Source organism: Ambystoma mexicanum, chromosome 11, assembly GCF_040938575.1.
Source record: "Ambystoma mexicanum isolate Mex_15411 chromosome 11, UKY_AmexF1_1, whole genome shotgun sequence".
Classification (NCBI taxonomy): Eukaryota; Metazoa; Chordata; class Amphibia; order Caudata; family Ambystomatidae; genus Ambystoma; species Ambystoma mexicanum.
In genome coordinates, this window is record NC_090934.1 from 1,385,159,452 (window position 1) to 1,385,175,868 (window position 16,417).

A 16,417-nucleotide genomic window follows, 5' to 3' on the forward strand; every position below is an offset into this window, starting at 1 on the left:
ATGTTGGGCCCCCGTCGCCGGGGCGCCCTCAAAGGTCTTAGAAGACCGCTCGGATTTCTTCTTCTTCTCGCCAGACGGGCTCTTACCCTCCAGCCAGTTGGCGAGACGTTGATGGCGGTCCTTCATGGTCCGTTCCGACATGTTGCCGCAAAACGCACAGTCCTTCTCCACGTGCGTCTTGTCCTCATGAAGGCAGTAAAGGCAGAAAGAGTGTTCGTCCTCCTTGAAGACGTTCTGCAGCTGGCATCCAGGGCAGACCCTGAACAGCTTTCCGGGCGTCGAGCTTCCCTTCTCCTGGGCCATCTCCGAGACCGGGCCTGAGAAGCTTCTGGAGTCCTCCGAAGCGTAGCTCGACGAAATCTTCACCCTTGAGGGGCACAGATGAATCCGACACGGGTCCCCGTTGATCGGATGTAGGATCGGTGGAGCTTGAGGCTCTTTTGACCGAAAGAATCGAAGTTTTTTTTTTTGTGAAAAAGCGCGAAAAAAAGCACTAACGCTCGAGAGCAATAGCACGAGGATCCCAACACATGAACGTGCGGTAAAAATCTGAAGATGGCTGCCAGAGGCGGTGCTTAGGTAGAGGGCAGTCATTGGCTGTGGTCAGTATGACGCAGAGACCAGTGATTGGTTATTACTACGAAAGACAGATCAGAAACGAAACTGATACTGGTTTTTTCTTTACCGAGGATTCCCAGCCTGACGACGGGGAATATTCATGAGCATGTGAATCCATTCCAGACCCCATGCTGGAGAAACGGATGATTCCCTCAACTGATAGGTCTAAGGCCGTCGATGTCTGAAAGTCCAAAACCAAAATCCGTCTGTGTCTAAACCTATGCTTGCCCTCACTCTCTGATAAAATGTGGGAGGAAGTCTCTTTAAAGAGAAAATAGTGATTCAAAAAAGAAATATAAACCAAGGCTGGTTTCAGGTGGTCTTCTCACCAGGTGTGGCTTGGTTAGTATCAGCAAAGTTCAGCACAATAAAAAAGAAGTTCATTAGCACTTCTCCACAAAGTTCTTAGGCTTCTCAGGGTTCCCTTCCCCAAGCGTATGCCTCCTTTTTCCACCAAATAAGAGTTCACCTTTGTTAGTCCTCTTAGCTCATGCTCCTTCAGTTTCAAACAAGTTCTGTTCCAAACACAAAATTCAACTTGTCAAGATGTGCCTTTCTCTTATTTACAGTTCCTTTCACACACAACCTTCTCATGGGGTAATATCAGAGGCTCTCGAAAACGCTAGGTTCTTGGCTCCTCCTAAGTACGACTACTCTGATATTTGGCCCCTCTCTGTATTTCCTGTACTTGCTTGCTTCTAACCTTTCCTCTTCCAATTGCTTGCTGCACCCCTTTGTTATCTTCCAGTTTGCAGTGCACACTTGCACCTTCTTTGTCTTTCTCTCCTCTTGGCTTGCCGTGCCCCTGGCACCCTTTCTTTGGGTTCACTTTCTCTTCACTGTGTCCATTGCACATTAATTTATTTGCTTTCGTGCACCCTTGCACCTGTCCTTGTCCTTTCCGTTCCTCTTGAACACTTGTTTCGCTTTCTGGTGCTCACTTGCACATTTCCTTCACTTTCGGGTCACTCGCACCCTTCTCATTTCCTTTTAAGCCTTTTCCTTCCTTTCCGCTCTCTCAGCGCCTTCATTTTTCTTTCCCTTTACTTTGCGTTAAATATCTTGTTTTCTGCTTCGTGCCACTTGCAAACTCTGTCTTTCTCCCTTCGCGCTCCAGCTACCTAAATGTTCCCAAGTTTCTCTCACTTTCAGGCTTGAAACTCACCGGGTAGCGTGCACTGGCGAGCGGTCCTCTCAGGGCATATGGGATCGAGATAAGGGTCTCATCACCTTCCCCTCAAACCCTCTTGGGACCGGCACACGTCCCAAGGGAATGAGTACTTCTCCACACACCCCCAGCAGGACATGGGCTGCCTCAATCTTGCTCCCCGGAGACACGGCTCCTTAGCCATGCTCCAGTCTCTCACAAGCACTGGGCCAGCGTCTCGGCACGCCGCTCTCCTCTGGATCCTCCAGGCTCATCTCCCTTCAGCTGCCTGCTCTTTGGCTCCTTTACGGATACACAGTTCGCTCCCTTGATTGTGCAAAACCACACCTTTTATAGTTAAAACCAGTGTCAAGTGGAGTCAAGTGTGCGTAGTCCGTGTGAAATGCATGACCCTGCCTGCCCCTATTAATGAGATAACCTAAACCTAAAGGTAGTAGGTGACAGTCTACCATTTGTTTCTCTAGGTGTTTCGTGCAGGTAATCCTCACTGCTCTCGGTTGCCTCTTCTTCTTCCAAATATTTGTCGGAAATGGGGAGGGGGTGATTGAATGGGATTGCAAATATCCCATGTAAGCTGAGGAAGGGGTTTCTGATGGCAAATGGGGGTAGGGGGAATTCCAAGTCTCGCCTTGGGGTATTCTCTTCCCAATCCCCCGTGACCCTCCACTCAGGTGATCCTCCCACACTTGTCCAACCTCATGGTCAGGATCCGAAAGCGATGGCCCTTCCCATACGGCCTGAATGGAAGATCCCGGGGAGTAGATGAGATAACATCGTCAGGTTTCTCACGATCACTCGGTTTATTTTTTCTATAAAAAGGAGGGGCTGCCAGGCTCTATAGATGGTATGACTGAATTCGATCTAGCGTCTGAGCTATCAGCCTCACTTGGTTGCCTGTGTTCTAAACTTATCGAAGAAGTCTGCACTTCCCTTAGTCTGGAGGCCGTAGATGTCGGTGCTGCTAAGTGTGACGCCAGCTTAAGGACTGTAACAACCAGACTCTTTTGCTCCCCAACAAATGGCTTGGCTAAACTGACAGTTAATAGGTTGGCTGTATCGAGGGGGCGGGAAGGGTTGTTTAAGAAATGTGGGTGGTATGTTGCACAATGAGAGAGCTGATTTGTCAGCCAGTGGTAACTCTCAAGTGATTATAATTGATAAATATGCATAATACTGTTCATGTCCTGGGGGCTTAGCAATGCACCCCCCTAGCACTGATTCTGAACTGTTGGATGAGTCATGTAATGCTGTATAAACGGGCACGAATTTACATTCTAGTCATTCGAGTGAAAACCAGAGTTTACACAGTACACACAGCCGGTCATCCAAGTCCATGTTCTCCATATTGGAAAATTGTTTAAACATTTTGTTAGAGAAATATGACAATATTGAGCAAGAAATGGAGGCTCAAACTATGATAATAAATTATAAAGAAATGGGGAGAATACAACAATGTTAACAGTGCTTAAAGAGGAATACACTGACACAGATGTTCTAAATGGAAATGTTAATGCATTGAAGGCCTTAGAGCAGGGCTCAAGTCGAGTGTACACGCTGGGGGACGGAGTCCACCCATTTTTTTCAGAGGGTGGACTCACTCCCTCCCAGCTAAAATGAGAAACATTGAATGTCCTATTTTAATGTATGAATTAAAACCGACCTCAGGGATCGAAACGCAGTTGTCAGGTTTGCAGGCCAGACACTTGACTGCACTATACAACCTTATGAAAAACGTCAAACAACTAAAGGTGAAATGTACCATTTCGGTACTGCAAGTCCCAGGGAAAACATTTGTATTGGATCATGGAATTCAAAACATGCACACCTTTTAACGTTTTCAAAAACACTATTAGAAGAGCATATCCTCACTTAGTTTTGTGTGTGTGTTGATTTTATGAAAGGCAAATGCCATTCGTGCTGTGCAATTTGGGTGGTTGTGACAAGCCAATTTAATGAAATGTGCATATTTGACCTTGACATGCTCATTTTTGAGGACGTCACATCCCATTGCTTTTGTTGATGAGTCCCCCCACTTACATTTTTAGGACTTGACCCCTGCGTTAGAGGGAGTTTTTTCTTTCCTAGGGGAAATTGGCAGTGATAGAATTGACACTATGGTGGGGGGCGAAGTCAGAAAGTTGTGGAGTGGTAATAAAGGAATTGTTAGTTCAAAATGTACCCTCCAAGCAGATGGGTGACATACATAAGAATAGAGCTGTTAAGCATACGAGGCAGACGACTCATCAAGCAGTGATGTATAGTCGACCCAAAATAGTGGAAGAGAGGAAGACATCTGTAATTAACTGTGATATAGTATGTCTAGCGGAAGAGGAATTAGCGTTAAATTATGGGTTAATTCAAACAGTGGAATTGTGCAATAGAAAGACCAAGAAAGGTAAAAAGGAAATCAGCAATGTAACTCTGCCACTGGGAAGGAGTGTGTGGCAGATGTGTCCGTTAGTATAGTTGATCATCCATCTGATGATATGTTGGATAGATCCCAAGTAGGTGGTGGTACATTGGACTGTAATACCAGGTCCTTTCTCAGACAGGACATGTTGAAAAAGACTGATAAAATGGCAGAGGTAACAAGAATTGAACGGAAAGAAAGAAAGCGGCAGGGTAATGCCGCGATGCAGGATGAAGTTCTGTTAGATATAGGGGGTATATTTACCATGGCTGAGGAAAGAAATCGGACGTTTAAAAAAGGGATGTTATAACCCAGACCACATTTAATATGGAAAATGAAAAAAGCTATTGCCAAGGCTCTGCAGTGGGTGCAGCTATTTACCCCTTCACAGCAAACAAACATGAATGGAAGATTGGAAAGTGTTACATCTGAAGGTACCGTCTATTACGAATAGACATCACTCTTTCAATAGGAACGCGATCTTAAAGATTTTTGACAGTGTGGTGCCAATTAGAGTGATTAACTCTGAGGATATTAAAATAGTGGACCAGCTAGAAGACGTTTCCCAGCTAACAACTAATGTTTTGTTTAATTCTGAAGCGATTTTGGAATAAGTCTTAAAATATGAGGAAGACATTTTCAAAAGAGGATACTTTTGCTCTATGGAGCAAATATCTAGTGACAAATCTGGAAAAAATGAATAGTTATTTTGGTGCTCGTAGGGAGGATTACCAACGGATACAAGTGGCAAGATATGGAGAACAATTAATACTACCCTCTAAAGGGATTCAGTATCAATGGGTACAAATTCTAGCTGCAATGGCTTCCCAAAGCATTTCAAGTCCACTTCCGCAGAGGACCCTGATGATATAGCCATCTTATATAGTTGGAATACAAAGGGTTCCTTGCACTACTTGGATGAGGTGGGCACTGGTGGACAGAATTGATCTATTCCAAATGTATATGTTACAAGTAACCTCGGCAATAGAAAAGATAGAGTTTGATGGTAGATCAAACTGACAGGTCCTCGCCACTAAGGGTCCCAATGGAAGGCGGTTTTGGCTGTAATGATTCATATGGGTCCAATAGGCTCCAAAGAGGTGTTTCTTGTGAATCTATATGACCCTCCAAGTATAAGATTTAAAAATCATATTGGGCATTTGATCAATAAGCTGTTGTTTGGAGGGTCTGAATCAACGCTGATTTTGCGGGCTGGAGACTTTACTGCTAAAATCCCTAGGAGGGTAGATTAGTTCAGGGAGGATAAATCTTCAGCACACATTGATTTAAATAAGTTTAATGTCAAAAGAGTCGCATTGGCTGAAATTGTATATCCCAATGGGCTATTTATGTTGAATGGATAGTGCCAAGTGATAAGAAGAAGGCCTTTATGATGGTGTGGAGTAGAAACTCATCAACTATTGATTTCATATTCGCCAATCAAGCTGCCCAGGGTTCGATAAAAAAAGATAGGTCAGTGATGTGTAGGCAAGAGAGAGATCATGTGCCTCTGTGTATTAATGGAGGTTCACGTTGAGGAGGCTGATTATGACCTGTAAGGCGTAACTGGGCATTCCTAAGGGCTGACATGGCATTGTTTGAATTTTGGGAATTCATGGACAGTTTGTTATCTTGTCAATATAAAGATCAAATGGGGTTCATTAAAAAAATGAGAACTGATGGTGTCTAAAAATTGTGAGAACCTCTTAGGACAAAGAAAGTATAATTCTTGGTTTGAAAAATACATGAATGTTGGGAGACGAGGTGGAAACTTTGATTTGAAAATACAACTGTCGAAGAGTCAGCTTCCCCGTGATATAAGCGGGTTACTTGTGAAGGCAGTTAGAACTCCAGTAAATACCAAATCATCTGAAAAGATTAAGCTTTTAAAAAATTATTTTAGGAAATGACTTAGGAAATATCGTAATGAAATTCCAATAAAACGGTGGAAACAGCTGGTGGAAAGAGATGTGAACAAAGATTTTAGGGGTATTTGGGAGATTATCAATGGTCAATCAAAACAGGCACGCCCCATTAATGTGGATGAGAGTGAATGGATCAAATACATTGGTGAGGGCCTAGGTGGCGAGATTGAGGAGGACAACATTCAAGTGATAAAGAGGCTTGGTGGGAATGTACCATAAGGGTGTTTTTACATTGAGAATTTAATAAGGAATTTGAAGAACTCATGTGAGGCCGGTCTGGTTGGTAGTTGCAACATTTGATTAAGAAGCATCCACATTTATGGGCCAAAGCATTCCACAGCCTGTTGGCTTATATTGGTGAGGTGGGGCTGTCCCAGCATCCTGGAAAGATAGTAATATCCTTCCAATACACAAGAAAGGATGCTGAACCGACCCTGGCAACTATCGTCTTCAAGCTTTGCTAGACATCGGAGCAAAATGATTTGCGAGGCTACTGGATGAACTAAGAGTTTGGGAAGAAGCTAATAACATCTTGCCAGCCAATCAGACAGGATTTAGGACAAAGACAGTCACTACTCATAACATATTGGAATTAGTTTCCCTGATTGAATATTTCTGGAGAATAAGAAATCTACTGGTCTATGGAGTTTTTGTTGACTTCAGCACGGCTTTCGATACAATCCTTATGAATCGGTTGTGGAGAAAGCTTGCAGCCTGGAATATTCCACGGGGTCTCCTAGCCATGATAATTCAGTTATATTCAGAAACCAGAGTACAAATTCAGATAGATGGTCGCAGAAAGTTAACTGAATAAGGGGTGGGGTCAAACAAGGTTGCATTTTGGTGCCCACTCTGTTTAATTTGTACTTGGCAGACCTAAACAGTGTGTTGTCACCTTCCTCTGCGTGCTCAGTTAAAATGAGAGGTTTGAGAATTGGTTGGCTGGATTACACAGATGATCTTTTAATAATTGACTATACTCTGCACGGCCTTCAAATTCAGTTAGAGGCATAAGGTAATTATGCCACAGAGAATGTTTGAAGAATAAACCAATAAAACAGGTCATGGTTTGTAACTCCAATAAACAAAAGGAAAAACAAATATAAATGGAGTTTAAACAACACTGGGGTTGATCAAGTCTCAGTGTATACATATTTAGTGGTGTTAATAGACAATCAGCTACGGTGGTGCAAGCATTGCAATTATGTTGAACATAAAACACTCAACATTTTGGAATGGATGCATCTAGAAAAGAACAACCAAAACCAGGTGGTAGTAAGTTTGAATAAGTGAATTACTTCTTTCTTACTATCAGAATGCATTTGGTAGATTACGCCGTAAGTTAGTACACTGAAAAATCTACTATGATTTCCCATACCAAGATGGCACGTGGCTGGGAGCCTCGCTACAGAAGACATGAAGTGTATGAGAGACACGGCTTCTCCGGCAATGTCACAGTAAGCGACTCACGATCCTGAGTGTAGTAGAGAGAAGGCGTGCGGGACAAAATAGGTGAGTTTTTCAAGTGCTCGAAGATCATTTGTAAGCCGTGGCGGCAGATGCCATAAAATCTTTATTTGCACAAACGCTACGCTCGTTTCAGGTTTATGTATAAGACACACCTAAATAAACAAGGAATTGAAATGCTAGAGGATCTATTGTCTGACATAGGCCGTTATGTCTTCAAATTTAAAACTTGGCTAGCACAACGGAAATAATATCATCCACCTTCCGTTCTCCGCTAAGAACATCCACACATAATTTGGAGCACAGCATGATTTGGCATCACCAGGCACAGTGTTTCAAGCATTGAAAGGATATAAAAACATCCTTCTGAAACTAGTACAGTGCTGAAAATAATGAGAATGTGGTTTTTAGAACCGGAACTTTAAAAACTTAGGACATTCCGTTTTTTTTCTTTTTTAGAGAAACAAACAATGAAGAAACTTACTGAAACACAAGGTTTTTAATTGACAGAAGAGACTCTGACAAGATAAGGTTAGTAAAAAGCTAAGCTATGGTCAACAGGTCAATATGGAGAATACTTGCAATGTGATATTGACCTCGGACACAACAATTCTTCTCATTAGAAAGCACAAAAGAAAAGAAATCTCTGCCACCTTCAGGCAGAAGAAATATGTCTAGAGATGGTGCCCATATAAACAAACACTGAAATTAAGGTCAGTGTCTGACATACCGCGAATAACATCAATAAATGAGCACCAGCACTTATGTTTTAGTTGATCAGTGGTTTAAAAAAAAAGTTAGGTTTATATTGAAGTGTCTGCATGCAAAACACCAAAGGGGTGCGTAGATTAAGTCGTTTAACACAGACTATACGGTACTGAAGAAGGCTCATCAACAACAGTCAAAAACGTTAGGGGTAACGTCATAAGACACAGCAGCCGAAACATGTGTCGATTTCCCAAGGCCTGAATAGAGAGGTTTTTTCTGGTGTTCTAGTAAAATTTCAACATTGGTAAACGTCATTGAGAAGTGCTTCACTGTAAAATTAAAAAAAGGAAGCATTGCATTGTTTGACAGTTTAAAAATACTGTATGTGTCGAAGGAAAATCAAGTCACATGCTATACTAAACCCACAGTAATATAACCTCATGGTTATATGAAAGTATATGTGTGCTCAATATTTGATATAAATACTGTTTTAATGTTGTTTTAGTAAAAACTGAATACATTTGAATAAATTGTGATATACAGAAAAAAGTGCATGGTTGAATACAGTGTCGAAATATAAACACAGTATTGAAACAAGTCAGTCCAAACCAGTGATGTGGTTATAAGGGAGAGATAACCAGTTTCCATCTGTTGTCTCACATTGTATGCAATCTTCCAACATTGAAACTGGTCCCCTGACAACAACAAATTGGGAAATACCCATTTGTACACTGCAGCAGCATATAGTAGACAAAAGGCTGAAGACTTGTTAAGATTAGGATTGAGACATTTCTGTTGGCCACCCCGTTTAGACATTAATTTGTAGTACATGGTGTCGCTGGAGGGGCAAAGACATATTAGAATAGCTATTGGACGGTATCTGGTCAATCCGTTTAATGCTATTGCATTTAACACCAATCCATCGAATTATAAGCATCGAAATGCCATTCCATTGAATGACCATTTCGTTGTCTACAATTGGATGGATCCATCGAAGTGTGTTATATTGGATTAGGATTAGGGGTTAGGGTTGGGGCAAGGGTTAGATTAGGGTTAGGGTTATATTTAGGGTTAGGGTTGGGGCTAGTGTTAGATTAAGGGTTAGATTAGGGTTTGGGTTGGGGCTACGGTTCGATTAAGGGTTAGGTTAGGGTTTGGGTTTAGGGTTGGGGCTAGGGTTAGATTAAGGATTACATTAGGGATAGGGTTTGGGTTAGGGGGGTGGCGGAGAACCCCCTCAGTATACATAAAAACTTAAAAACGTTACAAGGAGCGGGTCAGTGCCGAAATTTCAGCACTGGACAGCTCCATGCAACGTTTTAAAGTTACAAAAAAAACATTGAAATGCTATTGTTTACATGTAAAAGTGCATTTCCATTGAAACCAGTCAATTTGTATTTTCCATGAACTGGTTTAGATGGAAATGCACTTTTACATGTTAAAGATAGCCTGTTGATGCTTTGGCAGATGATGCTTTGCATTAGATGGTTTGGAATGTAGATGCTTTTTTTTCGACGGATTGACCATAAACCCTATCGGACATCAATGTTTCACATTAGGGGAACTTCAGCAACACTAATGAATCATCATTTAGTTTAACCCATCCCGTCACATTCTTATCTTTACTTGTAGAGTTTCCTTTAGACCTGTTAGCCATTTATCAAGCTTGAACCCTCAAACCGGTCTATTGTGACCTAAATAAAGATAGTGTTGGAATCATACTTTGTGGTTATGTTGTAAGATTTCCTAGAGTTCTCCACAGTATTTTTTCATCCAAACAAATTTCTATTGGTATTTAGACATTCTGTTTTTCATATGCAAATTTCAAGACATGGGGTGGCGGTGTTCCCTAGCTATTACTCCTTGAGAAGGAAGATTTGCGAAGATTCTGCCAATAAGGATTTCCTTCAGCAGAAAGGAAATATGCAAACAATCAATAGCAATATTATAATTCAATTATATCAAGGCTCGAATGTCCAAGCTCCTCCATAGTGTTAGGGGCCTTTTTCCTGTTGTACTGATTGCTGAATGATCATCTAGGATGTTACTTTTGCAAATGTGGGCTCTCCTTGGCAAGAAACACATACATGGTCTGGTGAGACAAGAATGCAGAAGTGTAAAATGGTAATGTTATGGCAAAACAGTTCTCAATCCGGTGGAGCAAGCTTGAATTCAGCGATTGAAGTCTCATCCTGTTTTATCGCTATATGCCCTCTAAACTCGAAAGATAGAAATGTGTTGTCTGCATGAAGTAGAAAAAGGGAATGGCAGCAATAACTTTGTACCATTGTAGTACAAAGCACTCAGAATAGGGATGGCTCCTGTAATCTTTAACGTGAAAGCAGTTTTGGGAAACGTAGCCATGTCCCTGGGATTTCTGTTTAAGTTATAAAACTTGCATCTTCCAAACCATTGATACACAGAAGTAGTTTGTATACTTAGATATAAATGAAGAGCCTTCAACAAGAATGTCTGCATCAAATTCAAACAGAATTGGAAAATGGGTTTTTATCTAGGCGCTACAGTTTGACAGAAAGGGTTAATGTAGATAAATTGCAGTGGACATTTGAGATGCTCACTCAGATCTTACTTGGATGTCCATCGTATGATGATTTGAGGAAAAGGGGGATTCTTCCACTGAGGCCATCTTTGTTTTGTGGGAACACTGATGCGCGTGTCTGCTTTCTCTCCATGCATCTGAATGCTCATCGTGGCCACTCTTTCACCACCTTTTTTGACATAAAAACAAGATCAAGATTAGGGCAGACTTGAAATATATTTTATTTTATTCTATTTGAATATGTTCCCTCAAGTTCATATTATTATACTAAATGTTGAATGACACAGTCCCAACATATTCTACTTGTGTTGCAGAAAGTGCAATCAAATATAGTTAAACTGTAATTGTAATGAAAATACTTGTCTTGAGGGTTGGAGACATTTGAAAAACGGAAAGGATAGATGATAGTATGTGAGCTTTTCTGCTTTACTTCCTGTGGCACGCTGGAGTAAGGAGTCGGACAAAGGGGTGGCATGTTCACAACAATCTTTACTTAAATAAATATAAAAAAGGCCCATCTTTCCCTATCCCTAAAAGGTTTTCCCTACCCAACTAAAGGATATCTTGGGTGCTTGTTGTCAGGGTGGTTGTCAAACAAAGTGTCCGTCCTCTGTCCAAAATAACCATCTCTAGCTCTACCACTAACAAATGACACCAACATACATAGCTCCAGGAGAATGACTCCCTTCTTCTGGTTCAGTGGGATCAGCCCTATGCGCGCGTCTCTATTTGTGTTTGATAACACTTCAACTTCTGAACATATAGAGAATACCAGAAAAATGACTCCCTTCTCCTGGTCCAACAGTTCAAGAACTGCCATCTCCTCCTGGTCAACTTAGTCAGCCGCCAGGCTGCTGTTTGGTAACCTTTTGCCTTAGTTTTTGATTCAACGATGTTGGTGGGAAATCAGGATCATTACTAATTTCTCCTGTTTCATCTGGTTCAGCCTTCGGCTATCTTTGGATAACTTCATGCAACAGTTTTTACCAACCTTTACACTTCTTCCCAGGCTTCTCTTAGGGCTTGTTTAAAGGTCAAACACGCATTTTGTTTCCAATGCACAGTTTCTTTCCCCTCTTCTTATTGGTGAAAACAAGGGCAACTGTTCCCATATCATCCTTGATCCCTTCTAACACTCTGACACTCTCTAGCCTGAATGTCCCTCTGGAAGATAGTGTGTTGCTGGAGAGTACTCCCGATATGTTCTTCTCTTTCAGTCTTTTTGATGCAACAACAGACGAGGAAGATCACTTGTGATGTAATCTTCTCATTTGATACTTTAATTGCAACTCTGAAGACGAGGGAGATTACTCCTGAGGCTTTCTTTCCATTCAATACTCTTGACACAACTACTGAGATGAGGGAGATTACTTCTGATGCCTTCTTTATAGGCAGCAGCCTTCCCCAATCTCCCACCGGGTCTTCTATGACTCCTGTTACCCCTTCTCCACTGGGGCCACGTCACAGGTTCTTCCTGGGGTGTTCGGTTGCTGCGTTCCCACTGAAATTTCTCCTTCTCTTTCCGCTCCTCCCTGCAGTGTTTTTGCTCTGCAGGGTCTCTGGTCCTGCGGTGTCTGTGCAATTAATGGACCGCTCAGTCCACCCCCTCCATGTCACGCCACCTTTCAGTCAGTTCCCAGCTTCCAGTCAGGCCTGCTCAGCGTCGGCCTGCAAAGGAATCCTGCAACTTGCTGTCGGGATCCTCCCGACTGGAGGTTTGCATCTCTGGCATAGCTTCTTATTTCCAGGTTTGCACTTCCCGGGTCTGCCAGGCTTCACGACTACTTCGCCTCTCATTGAATACTTTCTCCATTTTTATGTCATACAGCTGGTTCCTCCCCATTGGGGTGTCATTGTCCTTTGTGTCCATTGTGTATTCTTTATGCCTCCTCGTGGCCACCTCTTCCCAGTACCTTCTGTACTTGACAAAGGAGTATATTGTATAACTCAGTCAATTCTCTTCTTCAGAGTACTCTCGGAAGTTGACTTGGAATCAGACTGTATGTCCATTTTAGTCTTCATGATCTTGGAGGTATCAATACTTTCGAAGGAAGGAGTATTGCAATAATATATAGTAGTGCTTTCAGACCGTTTCTCAGCAAACGTTATAGGTTTTGTAGTCTCAAGGGCAAGAGGGTTAGGGTTTTCCATCATAGAACAGAGTCCTTGTCCCCATGAGGGGAGTCTCTCTCTTTGGGGTCCCGCTTTCTGCCACCCATACGGGGAATGTTGCATAGCAGGCTCACCTCCATAGCCTTACAGGGAATGGCTCCCCCTCTACGGAGAAGTGACAAGAGCCCACAAATCGTCACATTTACTTGTCTTTTTTGCTCACTCATATGGGGGAAACTGATCATCCATAAGACTATCAGTACTGAGACACTATGGTTCTCTTGTTGAATTTTTTGTATTATTATAATTGCACACATCACCCTAAAGTGAAGTGCGGTTAGGTTACTTTCTGTCCTTATTACTATTTATTTTAGTGGCATTTTGATTACATTTACAATGTGCCTAGGATGAGCTGGCGGCAGCAGATCTTTTTCTACCGTGTTTTAAATGGTTTACTTGTACACTTTTGCATTTACCACAAACAGCTACTTAAGGTGCACCTTAAAATGACCATGCCAGGAGGTTTCTACCTGTCCTTAGGCTATATTGTTGTTTGGCCTTCTTCCTCCCCTCTCAGGTCTAGAAAGGTCATATGAGAGAAGCCCTTTCTGTTGCTTTCCAGGCAATGATGTGGTTTGTGTGAGAGCCCGGATATGGGTGCTGGTGCTGGGACTGTCTCGTCCCACCACATATCTTGGTGCCTGAATGTCTACTGCTGGGCAGATGTGTCAAGTGGCTTTCCATGGTTGGATAGCCACTGCTAGTTTGAATGGTCTAGATCCTTACCATTAGTGGACCTAGGTAAGCTTCTAGTCCAGATCTTGAATAAAAGGAGGACTCCTGCAGCCATTCTTCAGATGATCGTTGGAGTCAAAAAGAGCAACCCACTCATGACCTGAGGACAACACTCTGCATCTTATCAGCACCAACGCCAGTGACGCCCGCAGAAGCACTTCACCTCTGCCTGATCTCAAGAAGACCCTCATTGGTGCTTCAACCCCTGGACTGGTGGAAACAACCACTCTCGATACCTGCTTGAGGATCTGTGCCTTCTGAGCCTTCAGAAGTGTCCCTGGACCAACCAGTGAACTGACCAGCTCTCTCCTGGGCTTTTCACTGCAGCCATTGAGATCATCCTTAGAACTTGGAGTATCTTCAACTTGTACTACAAGATGCCTGCTCCTTCATTTTCAGCCTTCTTGCATCAACGGAAGCCATGCAGGATCGGATCCTTTCTTTGTCCCTTGAAGATCGCCTTTCTCCGCCAGATCGTGGTGACTCCCATTGCAATGAGTCTTTCTTGCATTGTATAGGTGCACCAAGGTCGCCTGCTATTCAGAAGTCTTCATCTTTTCTTTGTTTGGCTCTCAAGCTGGGAAATGACTGGAACCGAGATTCAAGCAGTGACAAACTAAATTCTGCATCCAAAAGTGAAGTATGCACCCGTGTCCCCAGAGCCTCCCTTGACAGGATCAAGCACAGAAAAGCGTGTCCCCAACTTATGCCGGAACATCAGCAGTGGTCTCTGGAGAAATCGGAGTCTGGGGGGTAAATAAACATACCTTTCCTTCCACCCAGTTCTCCATAGTGTTACATGGGCATAAGGTCCTGTCCCTAAATTACTCTTTCCTGACTTTGGTCGGTGGAGGCCTGGTCAAGGATTCCTTACAAGACCTATCCAAGTGTCTAGGATTGAGTGAGTTTACTTACCTGAACTTGACTTTTGTGTCATAACCACTGCATCGGCCAATCTCTAAACCTACCTGAAAATTAATTAGAACTGTGGAACTGATTACTTTAGGGCACAAGTCCCAAGCCATCCAATGGCTGGACATGTGTTTGAGAAAGTGGTCTATGGTTATTCCAAAGTATCTTTTACTGAATTTCATACATCTGAGTACTTACAAGCTTTATGGTGGTTATTGAATAATATGCTTTCTTTCTTCTCCTAAGGGTGAATGTAAATATCTATTCTATAGTAAGTGCCTAATAATATTTGCCTAGCGGTTTTACTTGCTGAGAGTGTATTTTAAAGGACTAATAAATACTTGTTTATTTTTGTACTTAACCGTCTAATCTCAATTAGTGGCAGTGTTCTGTGCAGGCTCATTGTAGCCCTAGACCACTCTCACAACCTTCCTAAGACTAATCCTTGCTGCTCTGCTATCCTATCTTGATTGAGTTTGTCTAGATCTCATTGTCTGTTCACCATCACCATTCTATGTTGACCTTCCAAAATCCAACCGAGGGCGGATTTTGTTCATCCATTTTAACACACAGCATGCACGGAAGTGCTTGCAAATATGCTAAGGCAGCGGTGGGAGACTTTGAACGTTTTCTTTAGATGACAAAGCATTAGGGGGAAAAAAGGGATTGAAAGGGGAAATCAAGGTTTTCACATAAAAAATCTTAGGATTCATGAAATGCGCATGTAAAGGAGAGTGTAACCTTAACACCCATTCATTTTGGGGGTGGTCGTTACATCATGAAATCAGAAAATAAATTTAAAAACACAAATTGTAACTAAACATTGCAACATTGATTTAGCAGACTCCATATTACAGCACTCTAATAGCTGGTTAGCAATATATATCCAACCGTGCTAGTGCCTTCCTTGATCATAGAAATGCTTTGATTTTACTAAATAAAAAGTGTAAATTGCAGAGATTGACTGAAGAAAGTTGACAATTAAATGAGTATATCAAAGACATGCTGATAATGTATTTGTGTAGTTGATTCGTCTACAGTTTTATATAATTTGTGCGTGAAGTACAGATTGCCCATTTGAATAAATGTGATCACACAAACTGTCTATTGGTCAAGATGTATCTAACAAACCCAAGGGTACGAACAAAAGGGACATTTTTATATGCAAACATTGGGAATGCCAACGCTCAGTCTAAACAAAGTTCATCACACTACAAAATAAAACGTAAACCACTGTAAGGGTGCAGAAGGAGGAGACTGACACACAGGTGCATGATTGTTGCTAAAGACTTCAATTCGTGAGAAAATAAGGAACAAACCCTTCCTGACCCTATTACTGGGAGTATTTTCCCTACCTCAACGAAATACTAAGGATTCAGTCAGGATGTCTGCCTAAAGGAAATAGTCAACTGCCCTGTGTCAAAACCGATTTCCGACTCTTACACTCTATATTAAGGAATGTGGTGATATTCCTGGTCCAGAAGAAAAGCTCCTTTCTTCTGGACGGTTGATCGATGTTCATCTCCAGGGGATGAAAATAAATGTTCTTCACAAAAAAGGTCAACTCAAAAGTTTGAGGTTTTCTTGCAGGTCTTCTCTGCCCATGCACAGTGTAAATAAAGTACCTTATGTTCACAAATGTTAGAGGATGACTCCTCTCCCTCCCCCTAAACCTCTTCAGGCTGTGCAATATATTCCACACTGCCAGGGGTGGGTCCCTTCCCTTGGTCTCTATCAGGCTA

The 16,417-nt window shown here is 42.2% G+C and overlaps 1 protein-coding gene across 5 annotated transcripts in view; it reads right to left on the reverse strand.

Moving 5' to 3' along the window:
• The window catches only part of BNC1 (basonuclin zinc finger protein 1), a 143,422-nt gene that overhangs the window by 54,528 nt on the left and 72,477 nt on the right, over nt 1–16,417 (reverse strand). For 3 of the 5 annotated variants that reach the window (XM_069624991.1, XM_069624989.1, XM_069624990.1), the window contains one exon: nt 10,887–11,025. The exons of 1 other annotated variant lie outside the window; for it this stretch is intronic. In XM_069624991.1, coding sequence (XP_069481092.1) covers nt 10,887–10,943 — 57 coding nt within the window. In that variant the 5' untranslated portion in view covers nt 10,944–11,025. Of the gene's footprint in view, nt 1–10,875; nt 11,026–16,417 lie in introns of all 5 variants that reach the window. One more of the 5 variants, XM_069624993.1, reaches the window with a different exon arrangement.